The sequence below is a fragment of the Aethalodelphis obliquidens genome, unplaced genomic scaffold, assembly GCF_003676395.1.
Source record: "Aethalodelphis obliquidens isolate GAN/ISIS:26980383/991018 unplaced genomic scaffold, ASM367639v1 scaffold4, whole genome shotgun sequence".
Taxonomy (NCBI): Eukaryota; Metazoa; Chordata; class Mammalia; order Artiodactyla; family Delphinidae; genus Aethalodelphis; species Aethalodelphis obliquidens.
This window is the reverse complement of record NW_020837948.1, coordinates 70,950,335-70,972,772: the sequence shown is the minus strand read 5'-3', so window position 1 is coordinate 70,972,772 and position 22,438 is coordinate 70,950,335. Positions and strand designations below refer to the sequence as shown.

The 22,438-nt window shown below is 38.6% G+C and overlaps 1 protein-coding gene across 3 annotated transcripts in view; it reads right to left on the bottom strand.

The window, feature by feature from the left end:
* The window catches only part of PDE4D (phosphodiesterase 4D), a 1,268,462-nt gene that overhangs the window by 544,128 nt on the left and 701,896 nt on the right, over positions 1-22,438 (bottom strand). The window contains exon 1 of one of the 3 annotated variants that reach the window (XM_027101068.1): positions 11,039-11,215. The exons of the other annotated variants lie outside the window; for them this stretch is intronic. Within the exon in view, the coding sequence (XP_026956869.1) occupies positions 11,039-11,085 (47 nt within the window). The 5' untranslated portion in view covers positions 11,086-11,215. Of the gene's footprint in view, positions 1-11,038; positions 11,216-22,438 lie in introns of those variants that run through there. 3 annotated transcript variants of the gene reach the window in all.

Sequence of the window (22,438 nt, the reverse complement as noted above, 5' to 3'; positions counted from 1 at the left end):
ATTAATTTACCCAATATTGTCTTGCCAGAAAGAGAAAACATAGACATCTTCAAGGAAAGAAAGATTCCTGTACATAAAAGTGAATGAACTGGTTATTGGTTTTAAAGAAATAAGGAGTATCTTAGATACAGAGGTGATTTGGAACAATAGCATTTGGATTTTGTAGATGAACACAATTCAGCGGATGGGTGCCTCTGCAAACTCGGTTAAACTCTCCTGAGTGTCAGAAACCAAGATGTGTGGGAATTATGTATGTTCAAGATGAAAATTTTTATGGAAATTTCTAGAAGTTTTCTAAGGGTTGGTGATTCTTGTTGAGGTTAGAGAGATGAGGAGAAATGCATTATTCCCCGTAATTCAAACTCAACCCAAGGCGTTGTCTCTGATATATGCCGTAAGGTTCCAAGAATATGATACAAAAGAAGCAGTTTAGTCTTCCCAACGATCCAGAGCCTAGGTTGGAAGGGGCCTGCCACTAGACATCTAGATTACCCTTGGCAACCTGGTTAACCTTTCACAGCCTACTCTCCTAATCTGCACGATAACAACAGCCAGCATTTATTGGTTGCTTAACTGAGCGACAGGTGTTCTCATTTAATCTTCAGGCCACCCAAAGAAGTGAGCACTATTGATTACCCCTATTTCACTAGTGGGAAAACTGAAACACAAAGAGAGGTTAGATAATTTACCCAAGGTTACACACCTTAAGAAGTAGATAACACACCCTTGTCATGGATCTTGGGGAGGATTAAATGAGATAACGTATATAGAAACTTTAGTCTATACTTGGCATTAATAACCTCTCAAATGTGATATATATTATTATCTTTATTATTTTAATAGCATAAGTTCCTTTGTTTCATCTCAAAACATGGCACAGTAACATTATTTGAATAATGCAAAAGGTTATTGAAGTAAACAATACCGAACCATACAATTTTTTTTACTCATTCTTTTCTTTGCACATACTCATTAACTGAGGAAAAATTTATAGAGTACCTGTGGGTGTAGCAATGTGTGGGAGCTGAGGATAGAAAGTAGAACAAAGTGGTCTAGGTGGCTACTCTCACGAAGAGAACGGAATGTCATTTGTTACTGCGAAGTCTCACAGGTTAGCTTGGTCACAGGAAGTTCCTGGAAGCAACATGTGCAGGAAGGCCGAACGTGGCCAATCTTTAAAATGGTGATGACTTGACCCACCAGAACATTTCACTTCTCTCAGAAATCAAACTTGCCTGGATTACTTTCTAGAAAATGGGATTTTTCCACAAATATTTTCTTCTTTTAGAACTCAAACTGCCAAGACTCCAATGCCACACTTTATGACTTCCAAGAGGTCTCTTCCACTGCTCTCAGCAATCCTGGGGTCTTATCAATTTGCCCATTATCAACTTGCTAACGTTTCTTCTCTAAGACATCAGGGGCCTCTCCATAATGTTGCCAATTATTTGTTGTAAATATACTAAGCAAATACACAAAGCAACCCAACAACTACGGATCTGATATTGAGAACTTCACCCCATGTTAACTCCTTAGACTAGATGGAGGCTGGATGAACAAGGATAAGCTTCAGACTTTTGACCCAGAGAAGAGTTGGGAAGATATAAGGGACACATAAATGGTACGTGAGACACATTTTCTCAATTACTGGTGATATCAGCATTAAGGAGCATAAAATCGCCATCTTACCCATGAACAAGGCTGCTATTTCAAGTTGTGTGCAAAGCACCGAGCTGACCTCCCTGTGTGAAGCAATTACACTCCAACAAAGATGTATTAAAAAAATTAATTAAAAAATAAAGTTGCATGTAGAAGGAATTAAGCTAAATACCTAAGGCTGAGAGGCTGAGTTGTCTACAGGAAGGGTCAAATACTTCAGAAAAGCATCGGAGTTCAGCCCCGGAGTAGCTTGCGGATCAATGTATTATTTCTCAGCATTCCCTTTAACTGAAGGACAGTTATGCCTGAACAAGCCAGAAATGAGTAAATTGATAAGGTAATCTTTAGAACTGTAGGTATTTTTATAGCACCACAGAGATCATTTAGTTGCACCCCCCCATCTTCAGATTTAAGAAGAAAAACATGGGCTTCCCTGGTGGCGCAGTGCTTGAGAGTCCGCCTGCCGATGCAGGGGACACGGGTTCGTGCCCGGGTCTAGGAAGATCCCACATGCCGCGGAGCGGCTGGGCCCATGAGCCGTGGCCGCTGAGCCTGCGCGTCCGGAGCCTGTGTTCCGCAATGGGAGAGGCTGCAACAGTGAGAGGCCCGCGTACCGCAAAAAATAAAAGAGAAAAACATGAGGACTAAAAAGGAGGGCAGAATGAAGTTTCCTTATAAGTGACTAGGACTGCTCAGGACCTTATTTAGAGCTTTGGAGCTGAAGCAGAACTCCCAGACAGAAAGCCCTGTACAAAGTAATCGTGAGCACTGGACGCCAAGGATATTAAAGAGGAAGCTCTGCTGACCTGGGAGAACGTTCTAGTGATTAGAAGAGATAAAAGGAATTCGTAATATCTCCCAAACTCATGGTACACGATAGGGTTTATAATTATGGCCTAAAAAAATTATAAGGCTGTTTAAAATGTTCCCTTAATTTACACCTTATGTTTGTCATTTTTCCCCCTGAGGTATCATGGAAACATAAAAGAGAATTTAAATGTATAAATATTTAAACTAGGTTATACCAGTTCTGGTTAAAGTCATATGATGTTTTGTTACTTTCAGTAAGTTTCTCAGAGACTGGTGACACTTTCAAGTCAACTTCAGAAGGATTTTGAAGAAATCTTTGTAAAAGCAGGTTACATATATATGGATTTGTGACATTACAACATAAACCACTGAAAGGTAGGCACCCATTAAAAAGTGAGCAAAGCTGGATCATTTTGCCTTCTCTTCTCACTGTGATTTTTACTCATTTGAAGGTAAAACTCAAGGTAAAAATCTTAGAACTTCTGTTTGTCACCCCGGAGTTATTTCCCCGCAGCTTAGGAAATCTCACATTTCCCAAATCAGGTCATGAGACTGGAACTGCAGTCTAATTAACATGTTCATAAAACAACTTCCACACTACCAAGGAGAAGACAACAACGATAAAATCAATTCTGCATTCTTTGGAAACCCTAAAACACAATCAACAGGAGAAACTGTAATTACAAAACAGTTCCTAATTTAGTAGTTCAGGATTGTTTCATTTCTGTCATCTCGCTGTCCGTTTTCTTTTTCTTTTTGCAGTACGCGGGCCTCTCACTGTTGTGGCCTCTCCCGTTGCGGAGCACAGGCTCCGGACGCACAGGCTCAACGGCCATGGCTCACGGGCCCAGCCGCTCCGCGGCATGATGGGATCTTCCCGGACCGGGGCACGAACCTGTGTCCCCTGCATTGACCAGCGGACTCTCAACCACTGCGCCACCAGGGAAGCCTTGATCTTTATCTTGAATTCTACCTTCCAAAGAAAACAGAGGGCATGAGACCAAACTGCCTCAAGTTCCCCTTCTACCTCCCTTATCTCTACACGATCTGCCTCTGTCATTCCACACCTCCCTCCTATCTTGGAGGAAGTCGTGTCCTTCACACGTTGTCCAGGGCCTACATCTGGATATTTCCTTTGGGACGTGCTCTAGGCCATTAAAATTACCTGGTGTTCTTCACTAACTACTGCGCCTTCCTCTCCTTTTCCCCTCTGCTCTCCTCTTTCTGTCCTTCTTGTCCAAAATTTTGAAAGGAGTGTACACTACTTTTCTGTGCTTTTATAACCCCCGAAGTATAACTCCCCCGCTTCAACCACTCTCCAATGTGTTGCCAACAATTACTAACTCTCAAATCCATCAGATACACTTTTAGTCCCTCATTTCTAGACTTCTTTAAGGTATTTAGACCAACCAGTTTAAAGGAAGGTGCATCTTCCTTTAAACTCCCATAACATTTTGTATATTCCTGTATTAACATGTTCCCCACTGTTCTGTAATCATTCATTTCTGTGGATGTTCTCCTCACTAGTCTATGAGTATCTTCGGGGCAGGACTGGTAGTTATCATATTTATCTGGGCATCCCCTATGCATAAATAAATCAGCATGTTCTAATCCACGTGTTCTAATCCAATTCACTAAGAATGGCATTTTTCAGCAGCTCGGGTATCAGGCAATTTTGTGATTAAAATGTTTCTTTGGCTGTTTCGCATTAGCTCTGATTGTAGAAAACGTTAATATTCTTTACCTGTGCAAAAAAAAAAATTCTAAAGACCTGTAATTAGAATATTGGGAAGAAAGTAATATTGATGAAAGCAAAACCCAAACCTTGTATGATGTTTATTGGCAGCAAAGCACTCTCATCTGACTGTCACAACCGCCTTTGAGGTAGGGGTGGAACCCAGGTCAAAGAAGGGCCAGGGCTGTGCAGTGTGATCACTGCCTGCCCAAGAGCTCGGTGAGTGAGGCTGAGTTCATCTCTGCTCTGTTGGTTGAGGCTGTGCACAGAGGAAGGGGTGCCTCTTGCTTTGCACAGAGGCTCTGTCCATTCCCCAAGCGCCACTGTCTGCATTTTCAATTCATTTGCCTGAAGTGTATCCGCCCAAAGCAGCACCTTTCCCTAATTCACAGAAAAAAACCTCATAGGCCAGAGTGGCCCCAGGAACAGGGGTCACTTCAAATTCCCTGTAAAATTTCGAGAAAACACAAAAAGATCTGCTGCCATGGCTGAAGTACAGGTCATAGTCCTAACATGAACAGGATGCGTTTCTCAGGGAAACCCTTTGACATTCACTAGTCACCCCGTGTAATTCCCCAACTTGCTAACTAACAGGGAATCTGCTTATTTTCTCTGGTCTTATTGCTAATCTATTTTCCAGAAGGTCCACAGACTGAATGCTAAGGCGTCTGCCACAAAACAATATGGTGAATCAAAAGACACTGGGTTTTAAAATGAGGCCAGACCTGGTTTCAGTGGGTCAGCTTTCCGAAGTAATAGACATGCGACCTTGAGCAAGTTTTTTACCCTCTATGAGCATTACTGTCCTCCCCTGCAAACAGGGGTTCAAATAAGACTCACCTCTGAAAGTTACCACTGTCATTAAAGGATGTCATTTATGTGAAAACATGTGGCCTGGGTTCAATCAGTGTTGATCTCTTCCATGAAATACACAGTAGTTACATTTGTTGCCTATATTTAAGAAATTCACCCGAAAGACTTCGGCATGTCATGTTTACCAGTCTAATAAGTGATTCTTACCAATGTGCTATGAAAGTTCCCTTAATGGTCTACTCTTCAAAATGAAGCAGGTAAATATCCCCTGAATTGTCTTCAACAGGTAAAGAGCTCTGAGATCTTTCACAAGGTCACACAAAGCAGTAACACCAGAATTAGAGTTAGAAACCTGGAGGGTTTTTGTTTTGTTTCGTTTCTTTTTTCTCCAGCCAATAGCCTAACATATAGAATCTGGATTATCCATCTTTGAAACCAAATATATATCTCCGAATTTTACACAATATAATCACCAGTTGAAATATGTTGTCTTGGGTATGTTAATAGTCTGGTACTTCTGTAACAACTAGAAACACCATCTAATAGTCCATCAAGTGGTAAATAGTTACAGAAGTTAACTTTGGCCTGGCGACACTTTGGAACTATTGTAAAAAAAAAAAAAAAAAAAAAAAAAAAAAGTGGGATGGGGCTTCCCTGGCAGCACAGTGGTTGAGAGTCCGCCTGCCGATGCAGGGGACACGGGTTCGTGCCCCGGTCCGGGAAGATCCCACATGCCGCGGAGCGGAAAAAAAAAAAAAAAAAATAGTGGGATGATTCTATAGCTAACCTGGGTATTTGTGAGCACGAATGTCTGTGGGGGGCAACTGAAGGCATAGGGGGAAGGGGTGAAGTACGGCTATTTTTCAAAAAAGAAAGAAAGAAACTTCTAGCCCGAGGCAAGTGGGAAACTGGTTGTTAAGTTCCCTCCTTGGGATCTTCCTCTCAGAATTCTGAACTATCTTCCTTTTTTCCCTTACTTGCCTGTTTTTCTTGGAACCTGGATACCTCAGCATTAGTGGAAGTAACTCAGTAACAGTCAGCTCAAGTGAGTGCAGAAACAAGGTGGTGGAAAGTGAAGAATTTAATAGAAGAAAACATCCCAAACCCACAGCTAATCATTTTCAGACGATGGAGAATACTTTCCCCCTTTCTTCCTTCTGTAGAGACTTCCCTGTCTTGGGCCACCCACTTAGCCCAGTGAGGATGTAACCTATCAGCAGTTTAAAGTACACAAACTATGTTACTACAGTAGAAAGTCTGCTGCAACTGAAAGTTATATTTAATTTTCGTAAGTTGTGGGCACACTGATATTACTGATAGCAACTTTCCTCCTCTGTCATACCACTCCTTAATCAAATTTTTTTAAAAATGTAAAAAATGAATTTTCATCTTCATGCTTAAATTATAAGGTATTGCTAACAGAAATTAAGGAGGCTATAGCTAGGGGCACTAAAAGACAGTAAAATAGTAAGCCAAGAGAAAAATTATACGTTTAATAGGATGAATATTTCATCTAAAAGAAAATCTTTGCTGTATTTTATCTTAACCTGAACTTACACCTTAAACAGTGGCTGACTTTGCTATTGAGCCCCAGGGATCTGTGCACAAGATGAGCTTGTGTAATTATGAGCTCTACCTAAACTTTACTGGCCATAAGTGTTTACAAACAAATTGTATATGGCCATAACAGGAATTCAGAATCAAGCTGAGAGTTTGGTATTTGCATACGGGAAGTTCTGGGTAGTTCTGTCACTCAGAGGAAGACATGCTACTAAAGCAAGGTCAGCCATGACCTGAAATGTCATTAGAAGACAAGCAGACACTGGCAGAATTTTAGCTTGACTAAAATGAGCAGAGCTCTGTTATCTTGCATGAGACTTAATACATTTTGTCCTTCAAAGCATACAGTCATCGAACGCAACACTTCTCCCACCCACTAAAACTCTCATAAGACAAGTGAGAATATTATATGTACAGGCCAAAACATAAACTCTGGAAAATGCAATTCTGGGTTGAGTTCCTGTAGTCTTGACATACAAAGAGAAGAAAAACTTAAAAGATGAGACTCTAACAGGCTAGATAAGAAGGACTATCCTTTCATTAAGAAGCAGGCCATCTTGCCTTCTCTGATCTCACTGGATTTGCTGTTGAAATTATGTGTGTGTGTGTGTGTGTGTGTGTGTATACAATATCATTGATATATTTATATCATGCTTCATTCCATAAAGGAATTAGGTCAAAGAAAAAAAACAAAACGGGTTGGTATGTGAGTTGAACCCTTGGTTTACAGAGGAACAACCAAACTGTGACTTGCTAGATTAAATCTTATTAGGAACCAGGAAAGGGCAAATCCAATGAAAGGATGTAGGGGTCTAGAAAAGGGAAAAAGCAGCCTCAATGTTGAGTCAAAGTGCTATAATCACCCCATTTTGCCTCTTGATGGAAGTGACCTCTCAGCACCACAGAGAGAGTTTGGTAAAAGTATTTAAACGTGTGAGCTTTAAAAAGTTAAATCCTACGTGTCAAATAAGCGAAATAGTTAATCACCGTCCACAATCACTAGTCCCAAATCTTGCTCAGGTTTCCTCAGAGGAGCCCACAGAGAGCAGCGCAGGACAGTCTGCCCTAGCAGGGGCCCTTGGCTTCTATCTCCCACAGTCCTCTCCCTGAGTCCTTGGAGTCCATCATAAAAAAGGATGCCAAGGTATTTCAATAAAATGCCCTCCTAAATTTTATAAATGTCAAAGTCAATTGCATGCAACATGGCCCTGGCATTTCTGGCACGAAATTACAGAGTTTTTATAAATCAGATTATACAAAGTTGTTACATATTTTAAGTAAGGCAAAAAGCTGCAAACACATGCTAGGCACACTATGTTATGTCCCTCTTATTAGATCCCTGCATAAAGATTCCATGTCATGATGCTTCTAAAGAGTCCTCTTAATAGCTACGAGATGAAATTTAAATTCCTAGAAAGCTGACTTGCATTTCCCTTCTTCCAGCCATGCAAGAAGACCCATTCCTGAATTGCCAGGCTACCACTATATTCTCACAAGTAGCCAGAATAAAAAGTAAGGGCTATGTGGTACTTATTTACCGAGTGAGGTGAACCCTTATCTTTGTTTGGCTTGGCAGTAAAAAGGTTGAAAAGTGTAATGGAAAGAAGCCTTTGCAATAAAATCCTCCAGCAAATTTTTCTAACGTAGCTTTCAACTGGGAAAGCACATTCTTCTTACGACTCTTTTAGCTCTCAAAGGGTAATGTTCTATTAAGACAAGTAAAAGACTGCTTATTAACTGTTGCTTGGAACCATTAAACGATGAATCTGTCATACTATTGCTCAATTATCAACACACTAGCCCCAGGGCTGGAGGATGAGAGATACAGTAGGAACTCTACACCTAGGCTTCTATTGGAACCACTACCTCTGATGAACTTTTGAAGACTCCACGTGGTCCTCCTGCATCTCAACTCTCCCTCCTTCTTGCTCCTTTAAAAAGCAGAAGAGAACTAAGTGTACACCTCTGTACCCTGCCTATCCAAAGGGTTTAGAGCCTTCGTAGAGATTAGCTTGTGAAACCCGAAGCACACATCTCCTTTAAAATGTTTATTACTCCCTGGCATTGAGCTGTTGCCAACTTCTGATCTACCCACTTTGTGGGGAAAAAAAAAAAAAAAGACCCGCATGTGAGAATGAGGAAAGAGAGACTTTGGAGATGCAAAAGAGAACAACTTGGCAAATCCTTTTTTCTTAGCAGGATCATTCATAAGCATGCAATCCAATCCAATGGGGGACACGTACAGTAGGACAAAGGGAAAGAAGGTTTTCTGTCAACAAACACCTAGAATCTCTTACCATGGTACTGAAAGGTGAGGTTATAAATAAAAAGAAACAACAATTGGGGAAGTAGAGCACAACATTAATTGGGTCAACTGGAAAAAGCCACCACCTTCTTCCTTTGAGTTTAACATCTTATTAATGAATCCTTCTAAAGGGCCCAGGCAAGAATAGATACACAGAACACTCACATTCCACCGTGGATCTGTTTGACCACAATACCAACAAATTGGCACCTCGTGCAGTGAAATGTACGAAGGGTTACCTAGCTTCAGGCACAAAAGAAAACCAACAGGGCTCTCAACTTCCCTGTAAAGCTTTCAAACATATATGTTACAGATCTAGAGGAGCATGAATAAGCACATTTGCATTCTTTCAAAAACTATAGAGTTGAATAGCTTGTTTCTTTCTAGTCAAAAGCAGAGGCGAGGTAAATGCAACAACAGCAAAATAAAAGGTGGTTATGATGTTAGGCATTCAAAGAGTACCTTGCATCCTTCCTATTGTCATATAAACAAATAGACCCAAACAGCAAGGCTTAGGCAGAACAAAAACTGTTGCTCTATAGCAAAGTACACTTTATAGAAATGAGAATGGTAATTTTTTCCCCTAAACAAATCTTAATAGGCACAAAATTAACCTTGAAGGAAGGCATAAGAAATCGATGAAAAAAAAAAAATTGACAAATACCTACTATGTGCCAGGGACTGTTTCCATGACCTTTTAATCTTAGGGTTTAAGACTATTTATGTGACTGTATCGGTAAGAATGACAAAGACCTCACTGCTGATGCCTGACCCTCACCATCAGGTCCAGCAAAGCGATGGCACCAAAGCTCCCCCCGAGTCGGGAACTCTGATGATGCACTTGGAAGTGGGCCACTGAGGTTTGCAGGCATGTCACCCAGACTCCCTCCCAAGCACATTAGACACTGGGGACAGTGGCTCTGGGCAGCAGAGAAGGAAGATACGCCACAGTGTCGATTCTGGATGTATCTGATATTGATAGAAAATGAGTACCTGCCCAGTGACCGAGGAGGTCACTCACCCTTCTCTGTAACTGATTTTCAGCTAACCAGCTAAAATGTCTGTAATAAATCAGTAGGGGGTTTTGGTGGAGCCTCAAGATATCAGGACACTTTCATTTGAGACACTGCCATAAAAGCAACTAGAAAACCCTCAGAAACCTGTATTTGACGTGTATCACTTATCCTAAGGTCAGCCAAAAAATATACCTGAGAAATATACTTTCAAAATGAGATACATTGCAGTATCCAAACCAAACCATGTTCATAGCCACAAAACCTTAAACTGTGCCTTTATCATGCATTCACAAAGTTTCTGCTATGAGAAATTGAATCCAGTCAACCCTAAAGGTGTGGTGAAACAGGCAATCTTTAAATAGTGAGCTTTGCCCTTACACGACCCTCAGCAACTAGTTCCTATAAATGTCTAGTCATAAACTCCAACAAGAAATAGTGCATGATGTCACATGCCCAGGGACCTTAATTCATTACACTGAACCTTAATACATGACCAAATCTCAATGCACTAATTATGTTCTATGAGAGTCTGAGCACCTCATGATTCATCTGTTAGAATTCTATGAAATTGGTTCATTCTGGTAGAAATATTTCTTGAATAGTTAAAATATTCCTTTAGTGTGAGGCACCAACACATCTTAATGTCATTTCAAAACTGAGTCAACATTCTAAGTTTTCCCTTAACCTTCTTTTGGAAATTTACAAAGATCTAAGGCCAAGCAAACTGGCATGAGATGTCAGAAATGCACATGTGCCCTTCCCCAGGGAGTTTTCAAATAAAAGAAGACAAAAAGCAGAAGTCAAATCCCAAACCTCCCTTTCTTTTTACTTATTAAATAGTTGCCATTCTCAAAGTTGCTGTGCTGCTTTTTTTGGGTTGTTTTTGTCTCTCAATGAAATCAGTTAGCAATTGTCAATGCCCTCATACCTGACTTCTTACTTGAGATGCTTTCATATTAACAAGAAATTTGTTTTTGCATAACCATTACTTTCTCAGACAGCATTTGGTTTTAAACATGTTTTACTTTTCATCCTCACTTGAGACCAATATTCTTTTTCAAGACAAACCCACCTCTGGCACCTGTCATAGAATTTTATAATTCTGAGTATTACCAACTGAAGGGGATATCGATTACTCACCATATCCAGGAATGCCTTCTAAAGGGGAAATTATTCACGTGCATCATGTTGGCAGATCTTCTGTCATTAATATTTTCCTTGTCTCGTATGTTACATGTAGTGATTTTCAAAGATGAATTCCAACTCTCCTGTTTGAGCAGCTATCATGGGCAATTATTGCAACAAGTACTGAATTCCCAAAAATCACCCCCCCACAAAAAAAAACAAAGAGCAACAACAAAAGCCCTTCCAGGGTTTGAAGAAAGAAACATCACAGAGTACTGCAGGTATCGGTCCACCCATTTAGGTTCCACTAGTTAGTCAACACACTAAAATAACCAGTTCATTCGCTAATCCTAAATGGTGGCAAATATTGTCCCAGTAAAATCCAACTGCCTAGAGTGGAAATTAATGCATCCTTGCAGGAAGGACTCTGGAATGTGGGAAAAAAGGAGTCAAAAGACAGTTTCTTGTTATCCTTGTTAAAGAAGTGTTAGAAGGGAAATGGGAAACTTCAGGTTGCTTTGCCATGCTGTCCTTTAGAAATGAATACTGCTTTTTCTTCTTTCTTAGGCACATATTCATGTGTGGTCACTTTAACGCAGTGCTGCCTTCTGAGACGTGTCGGACAAAGACCTGGGCAGAGGGGCTAGCAACCATGTATAACCAAAAGCCAACTTCTCTCCCCAATCTCAGAATTGCTGGTTTTCAACTGCAAAAGTAGGAAGGCAAGGAGCAATTTCTGCTTTGCAGGACAGGATCACCATGAGCTCCCATCATGACTTCAGAAGGTGCTGTCAGGAGGAAATTCATTTCTGCTGCCTAACCCCTTAATAAGGCTGTCTGCTCTCTTTCAGTCAAATGACTAAGCTATTGATCCTTTCCCTGCAGAAACCCCTCTAATTTGTTGTTATCAAATCCATGTGCGGGCTTTTCATATTTTGCCTGGGAAAGAAATGAATTTTCACAGCTGCAAGTCAGACGTTGTCTAAGAATTTCTTCCCCCGCTGTCTTTCTCTTCTCTTTTTTTCTCTCTCTTTTTACCCCCAATTCAATTTCCCAGTAGGTGTCATTTACTCAGATGCTCTGACAGCTTCTGAAAGATTCTCACGCCCGAGCTATACAGACCTTGCATGCTTTTAAAACACAATGGCAACAGGCTCCCACTGGGGTCCCCCAGCGCCGAATTTCCAGCAGAACCTTTGGAATCGTCGCAGCCGCCTCGTCTGCCCTGGGCTGTGCCTGCCGGCGGCTCTGAACAGCTCAGGACACTTGCAGGCTCCGTGGTACTGTACATTAACTCTGCAGCAGCCCGCTCGGCTGCAGAGGCAGCTGCCCGACAGGGGATGTGCTGGCGTCAAGGGGGCCCTCTAGGTGGGTTCCCGGACACTGCAGCGCGCTTCGCTCGCCTCCAAGAAGAGCCGACCAAAGGGGTTAAAGGCACAGCTCGCCCCAAAAAGGCAGATTTCTTCTTTCAGTCAGTGATCACCAGGCAAGACAAGCTAAGCAGCGAGAAACCTGTAAATAACCTCCCAGGGAAATGACACATTGAACAAACAGATATTAAGGAGGGAGGGTTTTTGTCGGCTGGGTTTTGTTTTTCCCCTTTTTACCCAATGAAAAGAAAGGAAATCAAAGAAGTCCAGAGAGAGAATCTGCAAATGACAGGGTTTGGTCACTTCGACTCTCTTGTTTTTAAAACACACAAATGCTGGGGAGGGGGTGCTTTGCTGACTTGACGATCTGTAACCATTTAGCTACAGATGACCACACGGTCATTTTTGGACAGGAAATCCTCTGGAAGCCAGTTCTGCGGAAGTCGGTTATATTTCAGTTGCAATTGCGCATGCCATAAAGCTGCTTGTTTGATTAAGGGGTGTGTGGATTTGAGGCGTGCTGAGATAAAGCTTTGCCATGCCTACAGTGGCTGTTTTGCATTTCCTCAAGCTTCCCCCTTTGTTGAAAAAAATCTGTTCAACAATCCCCTGAAAGCACCCCATCACTGTTGATGCCATTTTGGAGCAAGAATAAAATAGTAAACTCTTGTAATAGTAGGTTGGCAGTTAAATGGTGTTGGTTGGAAATCAGGAGGAGAATGGACTTTACAGTAGCAGTGTACTCAATATTAATGTATCACTTTTTACTTAGGTATTTAAAAAGCCTGTTATGCAATTGCTTATTACTAAATGGAATACTGGCAACATTTAATATATCATGCTATTATCTTCAGCTAGGATTTCCCCAGTGAGGCCCTGTCATAGCAGAAAACATTACACAGAGCTGTCGGGGCAGTGGGGCGTGGCATTTCCCACAAATTCAAAACCAGGTATAAAGAAATTTGGTCGTGAAAACTGCCATGATTTGGGGAGTTTTCATTTTGATCAAACGATAATCCTAATGAAAGTATTCCTGGCCAGAGGAAGAACTGAGTGATTCATTTAAAAGCAATTTGAACTTGTAGGTTCAAAAAGATGGTACCACAGCTGAAAAGGAATTTGAGAATATTTCCTGGGATTTCCTGTAGCCTAGGCAGTATCCTCACGACCTCCTTTTGCTGAAGGGAATAAATCTCTTCCATAAAGTCATTTGTGACCTGAACCAGAAGACTTCAGTCTGAATTGTTTTTAACAAGCTATGAATGCTTGAACCAAGCATCACTGAGTAATTCAAAATTTGCTATTACAAGAAATATTTAAATATTATTTAAGAGCAAGGAACACTTGTCCCAGCCTCTGTACTAAGTGCTACACATTATTATCTCATTTAATCCTCACAACAACACTATCAGGGATGGAGTATTATTAGCCCTGATCTACAGATGAGGAAATTGTGGCGCTCTAGGATTAAGCAGCTTGCTCAAGGTCAAATATCTAGTAAGGGTCACAATATGAACCAAGAAAGTCTGTCTCCAAAGCCTGCCTGCATTACCACTATATTTTGGTGCCTCTGTACATAAGAATACCATCTTGCATTAGTGCTATGCTTTCTAAAATTTTATTTTTACAGGTATTATTTTAGCCTCACAGAACCATGCTGAGGAGAGTAGGACATTTATTATGACAACTTCGGAGATGAATTTCCAAAATGGTAGTATTTGCTCATCATCACAAATCATGTTAGTAGCAGGTGTGGAAGAAAATTCAGATTATTTGATGATTATTTGACAGGTTAGTGTTCTTTGATGATGATGGTGATGATGATAGGATGATGGATATTAACCTATTTCAAAACCAATAGTTAGTTCTCACACTACATTAAAGAGTAGGTCTCCATAGAAAGTAGCAAATACAAAGATTTTTAAAAATGATATAGAAATTTATTTTCCCTTGTAATAAACATTTATTTGAAATTTCCTTATTTTTTACTTCATTCTACTCTACTCTGTTTGTATGCCAAAGTGACACCCATGGGTGAAATAATACCAAAAATATCTCTGAATCTCTCTCAATTACCACACAGTTCAACATTCAATACTTGTTAGCCATGTTTCCATTTGTGGGCAATGATATAATAAATCACTTTAAAAATTTTTTAAATGTAAATAATTTAGTCATCGGCTTACTAGAGGAAATGTAAACTTAAAATATGTGTAAACTAAGAGGAGATTTCAACTGAATATTTTTAAAGTAAACTTTTCTTGGCTTTTTATTTCTATTTTTATAGGTGCAACTGTCTAGAATAAGGTATAAATTAGAAAGAAAGGACACACAACTGAGAAGCTATGATAAATAGTAGAAAAGCCAAATTTCTGCCTGAGGGACAACAAAGAAAAAAACGTAGTTTACTTCACAGTTCAGGGAACCAAGACTACACGTTAATAAGCAATCCTAAACTGGGTATTTTGAAAACTCAAGGTAACAAACATATATAAAAGAATGGGTTTGCTTAGAGAATAGAAATAGCTGATTTCCAGCATTTTTATTCCATGTATATTATAAACAGGGTCTTCAGAGTTATGACCACTATTTTACAAACTGATACTTCACAAGTCTTATTTAATATTTCACAAATGTGTGGTCTTCATGAAACAACATTTGGGCAGAACTAATAGGTTGGTAATTTGAAAAAAAAGTCCTCAAAGATGAATAATGTTGATGGACTAGGGTAATACAAATCTGTTTTTTCTACTAAAAGGTAATCATCTTTTCATGGAAGTTCTAAGAAATATAGGAGTAAGCATAAAAAATTAGTTTTATGGCAGATCCCAGCCCCATCATTTCAATCAATAAAGGAGCTCTAATTATTAGCAGGACACCACAGATTGGCACAAACTTCCTACAGCCATGGTGTAGGCTCAGCTCTAACAACACAAAGGCTAGTCATCCTCTCCTTTTTAAAATTTTAATCCCAAGATAAGCACAAGAGTATTCCGGTCTTTCAAGGATGGACTCACATTAACTATCCTCATAGGAGACTGATACAAGAAAAAAATTTAAAAACAGGATGCCATTTTATTGATAAAGTGTAAACTACAAACTCCGAGCAAACTGACTACTCTAACATTTTCATGAAAGACTGTTTACTGTACTCAAAGTCAGAGAAGCATTAACTAACCAGTGTCCCCATGCCCTTTTCCTATAATTAAAGTCTCTTTCTGCCATGGCTAGGGGGTTTTGCTCCCAAGGGTGATGGTGTTCAAACTAAATTCCTGGGAGTCCTGTGGTTTGGCAAAGTTGCCTCAAGCCAACTCAGGGCAAAGGGAAGGCCAACTACCTTGTACTGTTTCAACCAGAGGCCCTCTGCTTTTACCTGTTTTATATCTAGGTTTGGTTTGAAAAGGGGAGTTCTTTAAAAAATGTTTACAAAAACGTAAGAGTAGGAATACAAAATTAACACTCTCTAGGCAAAGTCTTACCCCTGTATTGTCAGTTTCAGGACTCCATTCCCTTCAAACCCCTTCAATTTCACAATGAGTTTAAAACAAATCACTAAGTTATATCTTTATGCTAACATAAGCATAGCATAATAAAGACACACCCTAGTCCAAACCTTGTGTGTTTCCTAAAACTCTTTATAGTCACTTATCTGTACAGTCACTTATCTGATGTAATGACTTAACTCATTGATTTTCCCGAGTTTCACTTTCAGAATGAAATTTTAATTTCAAGTGTTAAGGTGTATCTTTCGGTCACCATCACATTTTGCTATAACCAAAAGCTACTATCAATGATTGCCTCTTAAATAACTTGGGTGAAATAAAATGAAAACTCCTGTAGGTTTAGATATGGACAAGGGTCTAAAAGGTATTCTATGATTAATCTTCTAGGAATCCTAATTGTCATTTCAGATATTTTAGAGAAGCTTCCCATTCTTTCAAGAGGCTGGTTAACTTTTGCATAAAAATATTTATATATACAAATACCTCTGCATAATTTTTTAACACGTTCTCTATATTAGCAGTATGGGTATGTTATAAATAGAAGATAATTAGAAGATACAGTGACTTGGATATCTTGGGGGATATGACTTTTTCACCAAAAGCCAAAAAAGCAAAATATTTTTTAAATTGTCTAATAAAAATGAAATTTATGTGTACTTTTTGCTTATGCATGTGCACGTGTGTAAATATACATATTTTTGTTCTATGTATGATATATATCATCAATTAATAAACAAGTGAGAGTAGCATCCCAGTACACAGAATGAGACCCAAGATGACCGCACATTCCCCACCCCTACCTCCGAGTAGGAAAAGAACATTCAAGACCAAATCCTCTCTCCCACCGCTGCAGAAAACCGATCCCAAGCCCAACAGTGTCTTTCTCTGTGTATTTATAACACCAAAAACGTTGCTGGCACTCAGTAAACAAACGTTAACTAATGACCATGTTGATAGTGATGACTTCCCACTTCTGGCAAATTCTAGCAAAGCCTGAAGGCACACTGTTCAGCACCTTTATAACTAAAATAAGAGGAGCTCTTTATGAAGCCATTGGTTTCAACCGCTAAGAATCAGGGAACTGGGTCATGTTTCAGCAAGTTGCTAGTTCATTCAATTTCTACATGTTCTTATGACCAAAAATACAACCACCAACAGAAAAGTGAAAAAGAAATTCATTAAACACCCATTTTGATCACCTAAAACCAACAGATGCTTTGATGGAAATTTTCACGATTTAACTAATATAACAAGTCATTTTGGATCATATAGCCTAAACTTAAATCTTCTCATCTTAAATGATAAATAAACACATTTACAAGACAAAATTCTCATACCATCAAACACAATACATTTCATAATTGGGATATTTAGAAAGCTTGCTAAATTCCACTTTTAATATCTTTGAAAGTAGAAGTGTTGGAATAACTAATGCTAGGATACAGAGAAAGCACTTACTATTGGTTACTCAAAAATCAAATGTGGAAAAAAATCTACAGCAAGTTTGAAGAAGAAAAAGTCGAGTTTGTATTCTTTCTTAGAGTCTCAAGATGTGAGCCCTTAATTTCAGGTTCTGCCTTTCACTTTTTGTGTAATTTTGAACAACTCACTAAAACTCTGTGAGGCTCAGTTTCCTTATTGTAACAGAAATAATAGCAAACTTATAGGTTATTATAATTTTTAAATTTCTGGGGTAAATTATAGAAAACACTTTGTAACATGAAGAGAGCTCCTTAAATGTTGCTCACATATACTTTTAATTCAATCACTAGAAAATGTAATAAAATATAGATTCTTCACATGGTCTGCAATTTACTTAAATTAAAATGGAAACAAAAACCAATAAGATAGTATTGGAAGTCCCTTCTGAAATGGAATTATATTTCATTTCTACCTTAAACTTTTCTAAAAGCTTTGTATCATATTTGTTTCAGAAATTTAAAGGAGTAAAAATATTTCTCATGTAATAAGATAAGACCCAGCTTCAACATACACCCATGTTTCTGGGATAGTATAGATTTCTAAGAATGACTTGGAAAAAATATCTGAAATACTGGTAGGTGAAAAAAAAAAACCCCTCAGGTTTGCAGCCTAATATTTTTAATATGAATTATTTAATATGAATTTAAATATGCATGTGAATATAAATATATATTTATGCCAATGTAGAGGAAAAGATCTAGAAGGATATACACCAAGCTACTGACAAACTAATCACCTCTGAGATAAGGAAGTAAAAGTAGGCCTCGTTAAAAAATGATTTTCACCTTTTACTTTACATATTTCTGAATTGATTAATCTTCTTAATGAGAATATTTCCATGTATTATTTGCATAATTGAGACACCAATGAAGAGAAAACTATACCTAGTATTTATTAAGGAAGAATAGTCATTTATAGTTAATATCAGTGTATTGGAATATCAAACCCAAGTTTCTAATATTTGTCAGATAGAATCTCTGGTAGACTTGAAATATCTAACGTCAAACCTCAAAACCGAACAGTTAAATTCAAAATGTATATTCAAGAATTCAAACGTTGCACTAACATCATTAGCTAAATCAATATCAAGTCTTAAAAAGAGAAACGAATAACTGATTTATTCTTTTTCCACGCCCATACAAACACTGTAACTGGGGCCAGAAGCAGTACTTATTCAGAGTTGGAACCATCGACATTAAAGCTATATCTACTTGCAAAATGAAATATCTGATCGCACATCTTGATAACAGGATGTGTTTATTTTACTCCAGCTCAAATACGTAAGTATCTGCAAACTTGAAGATTTCCTAACTCCTTGATTCTGATCCTACTTTGTATCTGCTGGTATATTTCTTTTAAAAAACTTAAGGTAGTTACGTACCTACTATAGTAGTAGTATTGGGTTGGCCAAAAAAGTTCATTTGGGTTTTTCCGTAACAACTTACGGAAAAACACGAACAAACCTTTTTGGCCAACCCGATATACAGTATATATGTTTTCTGGTCCAGGTAAATCCAAGAAATTATTTTTACCTACTTTTAGAATGGAATAGGATGGATGGTCTACCATTTGTATTTTCAATCTAATTTATTGTTTCTTTAATATTCTGGCAATGAATCACTCTTGGTCCTGGGTTTAAGGGCTCTTTTAATTGTAAATTTGGGAGGGTATATTTTCATAGCCATTTTCATAGGAAGTTAAAAGAAGCTGCATCAAAATCTGCAAATCACATGTCATTTAAAATTCAAAGACCTCAATTGCTGCTTCCAATACACACACACGCTCCCACTCACACACCACTGACAGTTAACTAAGTAAAAGAAATTATGACTATGATATTTACAAATTATATGTATATATTTATAACGTAGATATTACATATACATATAAAGACACATACATATGTATAGTTATTTCAACACGTATTTACTGTATGAGGACATTGCTACTCCATTTTTTTCTTCAGTTAGCTTTGAAATAGAGGGCTAATGATCATCATAAGAAGAGAAATTCCATCAGGGCACTGGGATTTTTTTGGTTGGTTTTGTCCCTGTGGTATCCCCAGTGCCTAGAATAGTGTCTGGTGCATAAGAAGTGCTCAGTGAAATATTTGTTGAGTGAATAATTATCATAAATGAATCAATCACTATACCAAACATGATTATTTTTGTCTGCCTACAGCTGTTTCTAAAGAGCTTTCCTTACCTACACCCTTATTACCCTTCTAAAACCTGACTGCAATAGGTATGAAAACTTGACCCACTGGCACCTGATTCATTCACTGGATAGAAAACATTAATATTGTATATTTGGAATGTGAATGGTCATAAGAAAATAGGGAATCTAATCAGTTCCAGATGAGCTTGAACCAAAATGTTATGTGGACTTAGGGGCTGAAGGCATTTTGGGTCAAGTGCAAACTAATGACTAAGGAAATTGTAGCAATTACAGATAGAAGCAGGCAAAGAGCTGAAACACAGAGACAAACAGAAATGGATGATTATATAGCCACAGAAAGAGGAGTTGCCTCAATTCTTGAGTTTTACAAATCCAACAAGACCCAGTTCCATTTTGTTTCTGTGATTTTCTGTATCTTTCCAGTAACTACATTCCCTCCTTTTCCACAGAAGCTAGTCTAAGTCAGTTTTTCTTGCAATCAAAATCTTGACTGAACGCGTCACCATATAAGAAATTCTACGTTGCTATTCATAAATCCTTTCCCTCCCCCACAAAATAAAGCAATTTAAAATTAAGGCTATATTGTAATAGTGAATTAGCCAAGTGAATTAGCTTGACATTGAATTGATGGTTACTCAATCAAGGGGCTTAAATTAACACACACACACACACACACACACACACACACACACACACACACACACACACAGAGAGGAATTAACAATTAATGTACCTACATCTACATCCACACGCAGGGATTCTGGAGAGAGCATCCTTTTTCTCTGACTGACATCTATTACACTTCCAGTCAAAATATTAGCTTCTTATTTTTCTCAAACCCCTTTCATCATTTTATTCACTGAATGTTAATTTGTTTCAGATAAGGAGGCAAAAGACAGAAAGAGAGAGAGAGAGATTAAGGAAGGGGGAAAATAGTGTGATTTTTATTAGCTTTATGGAGGAGGAGAATTTAGTACTTGAAAGGCATAATTCCTTTTTAGGGAGAAAAAAGGGCATTCATATAATTATTTTAAAATAATCATTTAACAGTTTTACAATATTAAAACATTGAAACCAGAAGTCAGCATTTTAGAATAACTGTTTTAAAGTCATTTTGATATAATTAATTAAAACTCTTTGCATTTGAGTGCAAAATAAATTCAAGACTAATTACTAAATCCTAGTTGCCTATTGTAGACAGATAACTCCTCCGTCACCTAGCATTTAATACCTTCTGCTCCGCTCTGTTTTTTAATGTTCTGACTTGGAGGAGAAACCATAATACTGGGCACTTGAAACTACCAACTAGCCTGCCTCTCTCTCTAATTGGCGTACTCCATCCCTAAAAGCATCACTACAGACCACACAGCTCACTTAACAGATACAAACAGGCAAACATAAACACCATGTCCAAAACTGAAAAAAGAAAAATACTAATATGTGATCTAATTGCCTAGCCATGTAGCTTATACTTTTCTCTATGGGAAGCACGTCACATGAGTAGGGAAGAAGTCAATGTGAATTGTAACATGATTTCATCTGCCGTTTTTAGTTCTGAGGTTTGTAAAATGGATAAAGACACAAAAGAACTTTAAATTTTTCCACAAAATAAAGTAGTAAAGCTGATCAAACAGGAAGTTTACTTTGAGGATTTCTCCACTCTTCTCACTGACCCCTCCCCTTTAGATGGCTGATGGAACAGGTAGATGAGGATCTGAACCTTTGTCACCAGGATTCTCAGCAAGCATCCGTGATTTTGGAAATGCCTGCTTTATTTTTAAAAGAATGGAAATTGCACTGGAAGCAGGAACAAAGTTAATGAATAAACTCCTCACCTTTCTCCCTCTGCCCAACAAATACCCACTGATTAGAGGCACAGGCCATTTGGATGAGGCTACCATAGTGTGTCAAGGGTTGGAATATTTTTGTTCCTGAAGGAGAAGGATCAAGCCATTGTTGCAACCCAGAATCCCTGGTGACTTCTCCTCATGGGCTGTACCTTTTGTGAGCAAGTGACAATCCTGAACTCCCAGTCCTAAGGAGTCTGAAAGGAAGAAGAAGAGAATAAAGACAAGGGCAAGTGAAAGGCAGTGGAGTGGGCTACAAGGGCACTACCAGTAATACTAACTTTCCCATTTCCCTTGTTTTTCACAATGACTTACTGCTTCTTACACGTTTAACACAGATCTTCTTTGAGATTCTTCCACTGGCACATAGGTGTTTTAAAAATCAGAATATTTGCTGGACAGTGTAAATAATTTTCCTTTCAAATATTAGAGGATGATTGAAAGGAGAAGCATGCAACTAGAGATACAAATGTGATGTGGTATTGTCAGGATATTAAAAAAATGTTTTTAAAGAGTATTAATATTATAACAAAGCCATTGAAAATAAGGACACGTGATACATATTAAAAACACATTTTATTTTGGTTTCTCACTACCCCTTTAAGTTTTATTTATGGAGAAAGTCTTATCACTTTTCTGGGCAATCTCAGGCAACAGAGAACTTTATATTCTCTTTAAACCATCAACTCAGATTCTATTCAGATATTAGAATGTCCCTTCCAGGGATTTCCCTGGTGGTCCAGTGGTTAAGAATCCACCTTCCAATGCAGGGAATGCAGGTTCGATCCCTGGTCGGGGAACTAAGATCCCACACGCTGCACGGCAACTAAGCCCGTGTGCCGCAACTACTGAGCCTGCACACTCCGGAGCTTGCACTCCACAACTAGAGAGAAGCCCATATGCCACAACGAAGAGCCTGTGAGCCGCAATGAAGATCCCGTGTGCCGCAACTAAGACCCGACACAGCCAAATAAATAAATAAATATTTAAAAATAGATAAATAAAAATAGAATGTCCCTTCCAAACTGTAATCTG